The 11,527-nt window shown below is 42.3% G+C and overlaps 2 protein-coding genes across 3 annotated transcripts in view; one reads left to right on the top strand and one right to left on the bottom strand.

Annotated features, from left to right (window-relative positions):
- The window catches only part of LOC119300172 (trafficking protein particle complex subunit 8-like), a 14,179-nt gene extending 5,367 nt beyond the window's left edge, over positions 1-8,812 (bottom strand). Inside the window, exons 1-18 of the mRNA XM_037577215.1 lie at positions 8,419-8,812; positions 8,214-8,308; positions 8,032-8,131; positions 7,476-7,580; positions 7,234-7,396; positions 5,837-5,957; positions 5,681-5,743; positions 5,241-5,321; positions 5,084-5,175; positions 4,849-4,999; positions 4,405-4,491; positions 2,818-2,937; positions 2,587-2,718; positions 2,402-2,499; positions 2,211-2,334; positions 2,022-2,129; positions 1,620-1,801; positions 342-403 (exon numbers count right to left, since the gene is read on the bottom strand). Of these exons, the coding sequence (XP_037433112.1) occupies positions 342-403; positions 1,620-1,801; positions 2,022-2,129; positions 2,211-2,334; positions 2,402-2,499; positions 2,587-2,718; positions 2,818-2,937; positions 4,405-4,491; positions 4,849-4,999; positions 5,084-5,175; positions 5,241-5,321; positions 5,681-5,743; positions 5,837-5,957; positions 7,234-7,396; positions 7,476-7,580; positions 8,032-8,131; positions 8,214-8,308; positions 8,419-8,578 (2,044 nt within the window). The 5' untranslated portion in view covers positions 8,579-8,812. The remainder of the gene's footprint in view (positions 1-341; positions 404-1,619; positions 1,802-2,021; positions 2,130-2,210; positions 2,335-2,401; positions 2,500-2,586; positions 2,719-2,817; positions 2,938-4,404; positions 4,492-4,848; positions 5,000-5,083; positions 5,176-5,240; positions 5,322-5,680; positions 5,744-5,836; positions 5,958-7,233; positions 7,397-7,475; positions 7,581-8,031; positions 8,132-8,213; positions 8,309-8,418) is intronic.
- A 2,594-nt stretch (positions 8,813-11,406) lies between these two features.
- The window catches only part of LOC119303456, a 19,480-nt gene continuing 19,359 nt past the window's right edge, over positions 11,407-11,527 (top strand). For both annotated transcript variants that reach the window (XM_037580583.1, XM_037580584.1), the window contains exon 1: positions 11,407-11,527. In XM_037580583.1, coding sequence (XP_037436480.1) covers positions 11,467-11,527 — 61 coding nt within the window. In that variant the 5' untranslated portion in view covers positions 11,407-11,466.

Below are 11,527 nucleotides of genomic sequence, written 5' to 3'. Positions count from 1 at the left end.
TCCCTCTCCCTCTCCCTCTCCCTCTCTCTCTGCTAGAGAAATAAATTACTGGTAACGTATTTTAACTTCTAAGCTCCCTAGAAATAGGGAGCTCTCAGTATTCCGGGCTGCAGGTTCGATGTGGGCATCGAGCGTCATCGACCGAACAACATTCCTTTACCGCCTTAGCCTACACCTCGGTTACTCCTGCCGTTCTTCCAGTGTGTTTTGGGTCGTGTGTCGTTGTGTCGCTGCGTCACAGATAGGGGGAGGGACGAACGATCGTGCTGTGGACTGCACGTGTGGGGTGATGTCTACGGCTCTACGCTTCCTCGCGATGTTGTGCTTGATTTTGCGGGTACCTCCGGGCTCCGGAGGACGCCATTGCTGCTGGTCACCAAGAACTAGGGGCAACTGGATATTTCTGGAAGAGGACACAAAATACAAAATGAAACAGGCAAAGTGGAGCAGCGTCATTTGTGTATAGAATTTGTTGGGCTAAGCCAGTCGCGTTTACTGGGTGTGAAGCTGGTGGCAGCTGCCTGTCCATCAAAATGTGGGCTCTTCAAGCATGACTTCCAATGGACTTCACACCACGACCACCCCCACCAAAACCATAAAAACAACGACACAAAAAACCCACAAGCGAATAAACAACCAAACAGATAAACCCTAATAAGGAAGCAGCATGGGAAAGCACGCGTCTGCTTCTAGTATACTTTCCCGAGTGGGCAGTTAGAAGTATCAAATGGTTACTGAGCACAAATCAAGTGAGCAGAAGATGAACAAAACATATCATTTTAGTTATGTGATTCCTATGTGTAGGTTTTTCGTTCAAGTGATGACCTGTCAGTCGAAATAGTCGGCATTAGGAGGGTAGTGGCCAGTTCTGCCCAGACAAGTATAATTTTTTCGATAACAGGTCAGAGTAAAAACTATGGTTCATTTCCAAGCAATTTCACAGGTTATACATATTTATATAATTGAAATGAACAGATGGGATATGTCTAGTTCAAACTAATATTGAGTGTAACAGCACAAACTACCTGTTGAAGTGTATATGTGGATAGCTTAACATGATAACGGAGCCTAAGGTCTTGAGTTCAAGTCCTGGTTTTCACAATTTATCCAAAAATTGCCGCTGCCCCCTCTGTGTCCACGTATAGGCCTCCTGAGCCATACCTCTGAGTCTGTTCACACGTGGACTTCTCGCGTCACACACGAGAGAGGGTATTGAAGTGTATATGTGGATTGCCTAGCCCTTTCCATTAGTTCGGACTTTTGGTTGCGTTGGCAAGTGCATGCAGCTTAACACTACCCACATGGAGTCGCGTACTACTGGATGAGAGTATGCAATTGGTAACTAAATGTCATAAGTGGCTGTGGCACTGGACCTTGTTGGGCTGGTAACGTGCTAGCTAACCTGAAGCGTGAAGGTGGGAGCCCTTATAATTTCCCAATGTACGAGGGATTTACTCGGAAAAGTTGCACATCAGGCTACCCTCATGTTCCTCAAATGATTGGTCCGTGTGTTTGCATAATTATACTCAAATAGTAGATATACCACATTTTCATGTTCCAGATGCAGTTCAGTTGTTGAGGCAACTATCAATGAACTCATAATCAGTCGATTTTCTTACGGACAGTTGTAACATATTAAAACAATGAAACAAGATTTACCTCCAGCAACACAAATACATGCCTTGTTATTTCTAAAAGGAGAAGATTTTGGCTGAGTGTCAAGCCAGTTAGTTCTAACAACAGATGATGATGGGATCAATTCTTCTTCCAGCTCCTGCCAAATGCTTTCATTAACATCAACCTGTTATACAAGGTAGCTGATACAAGTTAGGAGTGCCTTCATTTTCAATCACAAGCGCAGAATGATCAAAGACCTGGTTAAAGTTAAGAAAAATGATAAATGCATGACAGTGTTTGATCACAAATTGCTCCGGAAACACCACAGGTTCAATCTTTGATTACTCCGAAAATGAAATGGCGGACAATTAGAAATATGAATGCTATAGTTGTTATGACATTACATCTGCATTTGATGCGTAAGTGCGATGATCTTCATTTACAACTCTGAGTGATGACATGTTGAAAACAGGAAGTTGAAGCTTGTATACATCAAACTTTTCCCCTGTACTCTGTTTACGAAAAAAAGAAAAAAAATTAGAAACAAAAGTTTGGTACAGTTGATGCAAACCATAACCAAGCTGGTCAATAACCTGAACAAAATGGAAGAAATCATTGAGGAACATGCTTTGCGTTGTCAGCGACTGATGGCTACAAGCAATAACCTCCAGCAAGTGCTTGATAGCTACATCGAATATCCCAAGGACTCCATACCACCTAATTCGTACAAGTGTCAGAGATAGTTTACAAGCAAGGGCAAATGAGCAGAAAATTACGCAAGTACCTCCCAACATTAAAATGTACATGATTGTTGATGTAACTCCAAGGATTTTGTTTGTAGACAAACAGAGCGTTTCTGTATGCCCGAACAGCATGTTGTTTCTGCACCATTAAGGACGAATGCTCATTGTTAAGTCAACTACTGTATTGTTGCTAAAATGTCACTGCAGTGGAGGAATTAATATACACCTGATCAGACAAGTAGTAACTATTGCCAGCTAAGATGAGGTGAAATCCATACTTCCGAAGCATATGTGGACTTGACAGCAAATAGCAACAAGCAGCTTGCTCAAGCAGCACAGCAGAATGCAAGGAAGGTTCCTGAATAGCAGCAGGTTTCATCATTCATAAATCTAACGAACTAAAAGAGAACTTAAAAAAAATATTAGAATAGACCATTCCTCATGCTTCTAGGTATACCTCATTTGATATGCGGAAATAAACAGTTGATGCTTCCCTATGTTGTCCTCGTGTTTTAAGCATTTCTGCCCACCAAAGGCCACATCTAGTAGCATTTCTCTGACCAGAAGATCCAATTCTCTGAAAATATGAATATTTATTGATACTTTCTATGAAGAAGAGCAAGACCAAACAAGTGAAGAAAAACGAACAATGATAAATTCAAAACCAATCAAGTGAAAGAATCGAAGTAACACATAAGGATAGCAATCTCTACTTAAACAACCCCACTACTTTAAATTCCTTTCTACTCCCTCCGTCCCATAATGTAAGACGTTTTTTGACATTACACTAGTGTCAGAAAAAACGTCTTACATTATGGGACAGAGGGAGTATCATGCAAAATGCAAAAAATATGCATCTGGCTAAATTAAGGCCTCCTTTGGTTCATAGGGAAAGAATATCATAGGAATAGGAAAATCATAGGAAGTGAGGTGGCATGCATCTCACTTCCTATAGGGAAAGAGATGTCACTTGATTCATAGGATAGGATTTTTTCCATTGAGGCCTCCTTTGGTTTGGAGGAATTTCATAGGAATTCTAGAGGATAGGATTCTTATAGGATTTTTTCCTTTAGAGCCCTTTGGTTCATAGGAATGGATTCCTATTCCTACATAGGATTGGTTCCTATCCTCCACATTTCATAGGAAAATAAAAATGAGCCTAGACTCAATGGAAAAATTCCTTTGGTGTCAACCAAATGACATCTTGTTTCCTATTCCTACTCATAGGATTTGAGATACATGTCATCTCATTTCCTACAAGATTCCTATTCCTACGATAATCCTATCCTATGAACCAAAAGAGGCCTGAGTCTAGGCTAATGTTTTTTTCCCTTTGAAATGTGAAGGATTGATTCCTATCCTATATAGGAATAGGAATCCATTCCTACAAACCAAAGGGCTCCATAGGAATTTTTCCTACAAAAATCCTATCTTTTAGAAATCCTACAAGATTCCTCCAAACCAAAGGAGGCCTAAGAGTTCAAACTTCCCCTTCATTATGCACATGGCCCTACCACCTATGGACACGCTCTCCCAAAAATAACAAAGGGAAAAGCACGGGCCTTCTGTATATCTCACGATTTCACAAAGAAAAAGGAGGTTTTGGCGTATTTATGGCTGGTTTGGCATGTCTGATTTGGGCTCTTACTTATCTGCTTTGAAGAAATTTTAGTGCATTTATAGTTGTTATTATTGACTGCTTTATCTTGCAGAGTTACTAGAAGACGCATATTTCCAGATTATTTCAATGAGAACTCCCAAAAGGTCACTAATACTAGCATTGCTATAAGAGGTTCATATTGATTATTCATCAGACTTCAGATGCATCTGAAATAGAGTAAAGTGTTTCATGCAAAATGGAATTAGAAATCATTTCCCCCATGTCTTCCCACTTTATCAGATTCTCTTTTTCTCTGGAGAACACCGAGAACTAGGGCCATTAGCACAGAATAGCGAAGATGTATCAATCGATCAACAATGTTAAGCAATAATTATTTGTTCATGTGTGTAAACCTAAAAGTGGATTTCTAAACTAAATAAATACCAAATATGTAGTGAAGGCATTTTCCATGCAATATTCAGCATCCTTCCTTGACTGATCTAACATGAAATAGCAAAGTCCACTCATCTCCTGCAAAAGACGCAAGCATACATCATAGGAGTGAATATCTATTACAGATAAACAATGGACCATCACAACAAAGTCAGCACCAATTTCATTATTCACCGGAAAACAGTTCAGCAACTCTACTACTGTGGAAGGAATTTGAAAGCATATCATCTGGTCTATCGTATGAGTAAGGCATAGCCTCTTGTCAATTATTCTTATGGTAAAGAACATATCTTGATTTACTGAAACTGCTAAGCCAGACATATCCTTTAGAATTGCCACTAGCTGTGCCTTTAGTTCAAACCCAAAATCATTATACATGATGATCATGTACCCATGCATAAAGTACTTAAAAATAAGTTAAGGAAATTCAAGCACCTGAACACCAGCAAAACGCTTCCAAGCTTTATCAAGCTTATAATCTGTCGAAAGTAATCTGTAATTGGACAAAGCAAGCTCGTAGTCTCTTAACATGAAAGCATAGTCACTGAGAACTCTGATCTGCGACTCTATGGAGGTGAATGTATACCTGTTGAGAAAAATAGTGTTACTGCAAAAGGGCAGGTTTGAAAAGAATAAAATACAGTAAAAAGTGTCAAGCATAAATACTTACATTGGGCCATTTGCAGCTTCTGGGACATCATCTCTCTTTCTCCACCACAAGTTCTTTATCTGATTTCTGAAGCCCTTTCTTGTTGTGGCTACCTAGAACGATACCGAATTTTACTAAACCATACATCTGAAAATGGTAAAAAAAACTATCAACATACCTGCTGATTGAGCACACGGATCTTTTGCTCCATGTAGGGAATGATATGATTAGAAGCAAAATCTTGCATAAAATCCTTTATCTGATAAAGAAACAGCAATTAGTATCTTAGCTTGACTGCCAGCTCCAAATCTTTGCATGCAAAACTAAACCCCAGAGGATGACCTGGCCTAGTACCAGAAACTAAAAGAAAAATCGATATGTCCTCCTTGACATTAGTTCCTACAAAAACCTCGAATCAATCGACTAACAGGTCAGTTGCTCACACTACTGTCAAAAGCACAATAGGTCTTCAATCCAACTAACAACATTCCTAATTGAACTGGTCAGTTAGATACTGTGAAAAGTTGAACAAAGTTTTATGAAACTTTTATGTGCCAAGACAAGCTTAACAGAGATTGGAGAAGCAGTAACTTGCTATTACTCCAGATGCTGCAATACCTCGTTCAAATCATCCATGTTAAGGAAACAAGTTCCTTCATTATTGTGCAGGCCATGAGCTTTCTGCAGTCAGTCAAGACAAGACTATAAGTAGATTGCATACTTGCTCAACTACGTAGACATTAACATAAATATTAAGTAACACGGCGCACTTACATAGGTTGACCACGAATTATCAGCATCACTGCCATCCGCTTGTGTAGAAGAGTTAATACTCAGCAATTTACAATCATTCACGCCCAGGGTGGTCCTCATTTCCGCTAAGATGTTCACAGCTCTTGACAAAGGAAGTAACACGGGTCAACCAAAGAATGTACAGAATCAGAACTTAATAAGAGGAGACGGCAAAATCAGCAAATGACACCAGTCAAGCAAAAATATACTAAAAAAGAGCAATGCACGGAATCCATTTAATATCCCACTAGTCAAGTGTGATGCACTTCCTTTTACCAATGCGAGCAGTTAAAACATCAGCTATTACCTTAATTGCATGTTCCAACTTAGATAAGCATAACCCTGGGATGAAATAAGTTATTCTAAATGGGGTAGGCCCTATTTGGCAAAGCTTAGCTTCTTCAACAAGCTGGCCTAATTGAGAGGCTTCAGGTTCCCCATACGAAGGGGGCTTAAAAGTTTCCCGAGAAGGCACACTCACCACTCAGTTATGGGGACTTAAGCTTCTTGTGACATTTAAGATTATCAAACTGAAGAGCCCTTCAACTGGGCCCTTAGCTGCAAGATGAAGATACAGCTCACTATTCCAAAGAAAGGTAAACAAGCTGACACCTACTGCACCCCTAAGTGCTCATGTGGTATATACTAGCTTTGAGTGAAGCCTTATATGCCATTTAAATATTATATAATGGTTTGGGGTTTGTTCAAGTTATAAGAACAAATGCATTAAACAACAAAACAGGACTTTAATCATTATAATTCACATAAATATGTGCTCCATGTTGTTAATATAGGTGGACATAAGAGGGCTTGGTCGACTCAACAGTTGAGATCTTAGGCAAAGAGTCACACAAACTAATTAATTGAAGAAGCCTCAATTCCTTGACTACCTTAAAATACATTGAACTAGGGATGCCAGACTTTCTAATATCAGTGTGAAGAGAGAGCAGTCTGAAAGAACATAATATATTAGAAAGCTCACATCACCGACGCAAGTTCACAAGATGTTTTTTCACTTCTGAAAAATGTTGGTGACCATTTAAGAAGAAACAATACTCACTTCATTTCAAATGTAAGGTGTATTTTTCCTTCCCAAATTTATGCTTCAGCCGCCAATTAATCTAATCATATTTGGCTTATAATATACAAAATTGACACCATTGGATTCATAACTTTGAAAGGAGATTCTTATGATTGTGATTTTGCAACTATTAAAAACGTATTGTATGAGATTTATGGTCAAAGCTAAAATTTGGACAGTTAAAATGTGCCTATATTTTGGAATATGCATGTATTACTTGTTAGCATTTCTCAATAGTTCATTTCACCAATGCAAGGAGGAGAGTGTGTTCCCTATTATGAGGAGAAAGGAATAGTACATCTCTTGTGGTCCATCTTGTTGTTCATGAAGTACAAGATAGTGCTTCAGAATCTGGGGATCCATTATGCCTTCATTTAAAAGAGGAGGCAACTGATTTGTGTTGAACAGATCAGCGAATTTGCTGATTGGCTCTTTGTCCTTTGACGATACAACTAAAAGACCTGTTAACAATAATAAGAGTATGAGGAAGAATAGATTCTGCAAATAAAAGAAAGCAAAGAGGAAAGAGCCGAGACTCACATGCCACGGGGTGATCAAATGTTTCATGGTCTGAAAAGGACAGTGTCCGCACTAGCTCTCTGTTGAACCTCTTAATCCACAATGGGCACAACTCAGCTTCAGGCTCTGAAATTGTAGCAAACATGGAATTCTATGTAAAAAATATGGAACCAATAGACAGCAAACACCAACCCTATGACTGAACCACATGGATATAATGATCGGCTTGAGTAAGACATCAATACAACCAAAGCATTCATCAGCCAATTAGATACATCAGATCACCAACCAAGTGGAGGTTGACAGCATATTGACACAACAAAACAGGCAATTTGAGCAATACATATTGTGGCATGAATGCTCTCCAGTCTCCATGTGTGCTCACTGTAACATTTGGGGGAAAAGGTTGTGGCTGCTCATTAAACGTTTCTAACATTGAGACTATATTGGAAATATTTGAAGAAATTAGCGGTCCGGCTACTCTGGTTATAGTCCCTCATTTTGCTCAACATAAAAATGTTTCTTCGGAAGGATCTCACAATATGATTGCATACAGAGGCAGTGCAAGGGTTCTCACTTTTGAGTACATCTTCCAACTGTGGCGGGTCTGAAAGCAAATCCGGAAGAGCGTTCTCGTTGGCCTCGGAAACGACCAGCTTAATTCTTGCATCTGCAACCTGTTCCAACACAAGCATGTTCATCATCAACAGCAGAAGGCATCTACAACTACAAGTATACAGCACATTCCACAAGGTTCACCTCGCAGTCCTGCTTCCGGACATCCGACGCATACACCATCCGAATCTTGAATTGTTGGAGCCTGTAAGGCTGGTCACTCGCTGTGCGAACGGGCACTGCTCAAACCGACACACAAACACCGCGTGAGGTCACAAAACCGAATCGAACAAAATGTGAAAAGCATTGCAGGGAATCAGCTGAAGCTGGCGTCGTGGAGGCGCATTACCGTCGATTTTTTTGAAGAGGGAGAACGGGGAGAGCATGTCGACGAAGCTGAGGCCGCTCTTGCGGCACGCGGCCTCGGCGAGCGGGGTGGTCAGCACCATCACCACCGGGGTGACGTCCTCGAGGAGGACCCGCCCCAGGTAGCTCCGGAGCGGATCCATCCCGCCAAAACCCTAGCGGATCGAGCGGGGGCGGTCCGAGCGGCCGGCGATGCGAATTGCGTGATGCGGGAGCGGGGACGGGGGCGCGAGCTGGCGCTTCGTGGTGGGCGGCACGGATTGTACGGGGTCTCCGACGGAGGGGAGGGGGGAGGGGGTCGCCGGAGAGGTCTGCGGCGACGGCGAGGCGGTGACGGTGGTGGTGTGATCTGGAAGGGCGCGAGGTAGGGGAGAAGACGACCAGTGGGCGTATCGTATTGGGTTGGGTAGTTGGATGGACGGGCTGGATACTTGGGCTTCAGAGGCCGGGTATGATGATGGTGGTCCGGTCTCTCCGGTGGTATACAAGGCCAACGGCCCACTAGATTGGACTCCACCCTGATCTCAAAAAAAAAAAAACTGTCCCAGATTATTTTATTTTTCTCAGAGAAGATCGGAGGAAAGATGATTAATTAAGAAAACATGATCTTAGGGAATTCTCACCGCCGCATCCTCAGCGTCGGAGCCCGTGGCCGGCGTCCGCACACAGCCGCCTCACGTTCAGACTACTTGCTCCGCCACAACACCAAACCTGCTGCCGTTTGTCGATCGCCCGCGCTTCGTCGACACTACTGCACCTCCCAGCCCGTCGGCCCCCGGCCCCGGTGGTACAACAATCCGCTCAAGATCGCCGCCGCGGCAGTTCTCGTCTCCGGCGTCACGGGCCTCACGGCGTTAGCCTACTACCGCCCGTACCTCGACCTCGAGGTCGTGCCGTACACTAACAGGATTCATGCGGTCGTCCTCACCCCCCAGTCGGAGCGCGATCTTTGTGTTCGCCGCTTCGACGAGGACATGAGCAAGTACGCCGCCGAGTCCCGGATCGTTGACCCGCTCCACCCCGATAGTGTCCGCGTCCGCCGCATCCTCGAGAAACTCATCCGTGCGGCTCACAAGGATGCGCAGGATTTGGATGACGGGACCCAAAGAAAGCAGCAGGGTAAGAAACCGAGCCGTCTGCAACCGCACGCGGGACACCTCCATGGGGTGAAGTGGGAGCTCATCCTTGTCAAAGATGATCGGGTCGATGCAGGGTGCCTGCCCCGCAAGATAATGGTCACCACCGGATTGCTCGAAGTTCTTAAAACTGACGCTGAGATTGCCGTTGTTCTTGGCCACGAGGTGAGGTAGCTAGGTTTAATACATGATTAATGAGTTCACGTCACGCAATTCAAACTCTCATCCATCGTGCCATTATTATTTTTCTAGGTTGGACACATCATTGCAAGGCACAAGGCGGACATCGCCAGGCAGGATTGGTTTCCCACTCTCTTATGGCGGCCTTTCTTTTCAATGTATGTCCACCTTTTGCATTTTCACATGTTCTTGTTCAAGTTAGCTACTACTCCCTCCGTCCGAAAATACTTGTCCTAGAAATGGTTGTATCTAGACTTATTTTAGTTATAGATACATCTATTTTATCCATTTTTAATACAAATATTTCCGGACGGAGGGAGTACTACAATTAGTTAGTAGTACTACATTGTAGCCGAAGGTAGACATACAATTAGTTCAGTACTACATTTTCATATGTTCTTGTTTAAGTTGATTACTTCTAAAATTTTCACAATGTAGCACTCTCTAGAGAAACTAGAGATGATACCGGCGCGTTGTAGCGGGAGTTAGCTGTAGTAACTTCTATGAGATTTTGCGGTATGAAACTTTAGTATTCTGATTAGCAATGTGAGAATTTAAAATCAAGCACATGTAATTTATTATATTTGATTATTATATAGTTATAGAAAATTTATTTAATATAAGTATCATGCATGATGCATGTTAAGGTGGGTCTTTCCCCATGTATGGAGCATGTTGAGTTGGCATAGTTGCAATGTGTTTAGAATTATTATTTTTGAGGCATACATGATGACATGATGAGTTGTCATAGTTGCACGTCAAGATAATTAAATTAGTACGGATCAACTATTTAGGTATAAAAGATGTAGGATTTCCATATGCACTTGTAAGGAGGCCTACTATCCATGTTACTCCCCAGTTCCTAAATATAAGACGTTTTGGTAGTTCAATTAAACTGCCAAAACGTCATATATTTAGAAATAGAGGTAGTATATAAGTACAACTTTAGTTGTTTCTAAGCCGGCCTTTTAATTAGTCATTTGTCAGTCCCCGAAGTTGCACATCATGAAATCTCAATTAGCAAGGAGAAAAAAAATTGCATACAATTTTTATAGCGTGCAGCTACCTAGTTTATGTTAAATGTAGAGTCAACGATCATATTCCTATCGACAAATGTAATTTTGGGAAGACTTCGAATTTCTTGGTCGACTAGGTCCTCAACTGACAAAAGTTTAGAAAAATGGCACAAAAATATCAAACGAAAATAAAATATCCGAGATAACAGACATTAGACTAATTTTATAGCAGTACAATGAAAATATGCATCTTTAGCACAGTGTGCCATGTCGGAGGAGCTTGCTTCTTGTGACATCAATAATAAAGGGCTTTTCTACATGAGAGTGGGCGAGTAGCGATGGCGCGGACGAGCTCGCGCGCTCCTGGCAGCTGGACCAACGAGAGAGTGACGTGTTTCGTACTGCATTAACTGCTAGCGTACGCGTACATCACCGGTAGATACGGCCGCTAAGGGCGCGACGAGACGGAGACGTCCAGCTTGACGGGAACAAATCGGTCCATGGTAGTGATGTTCCATTGGTACGGGTTCGTGCCTACTGCATATAACGACGTCCGTGTGGTGCTTCCGTTACCGAAACGGCGCGTGCGGAATGGATAAGTGATTATTATGAGGTGGGCCCGTTTTCAACCGACCGCCGCTGAAAAGTAAAAACAGATCTCTCTTCTCCCCTTCGACCACCTCCTGATACGAGAAGGCCATGGATATGGAGATCGCGACTACCGGCGACGAAGAAGTAGACTTCTTGTCGGATCCAATGG

The sequence above is a fragment of the Triticum dicoccoides genome, chromosome 5A (assembly GCF_002162155.2).
Source record: "Triticum dicoccoides isolate Atlit2015 ecotype Zavitan chromosome 5A, WEW_v2.0, whole genome shotgun sequence".
In the NCBI taxonomy this organism is placed as follows: Eukaryota; Viridiplantae; Streptophyta; class Magnoliopsida; order Poales; family Poaceae; genus Triticum; species Triticum dicoccoides.
The sequence above is the reverse complement of the archived record's forward strand: the minus strand, read 5'-3'. Positions and strand labels throughout refer to the sequence as shown.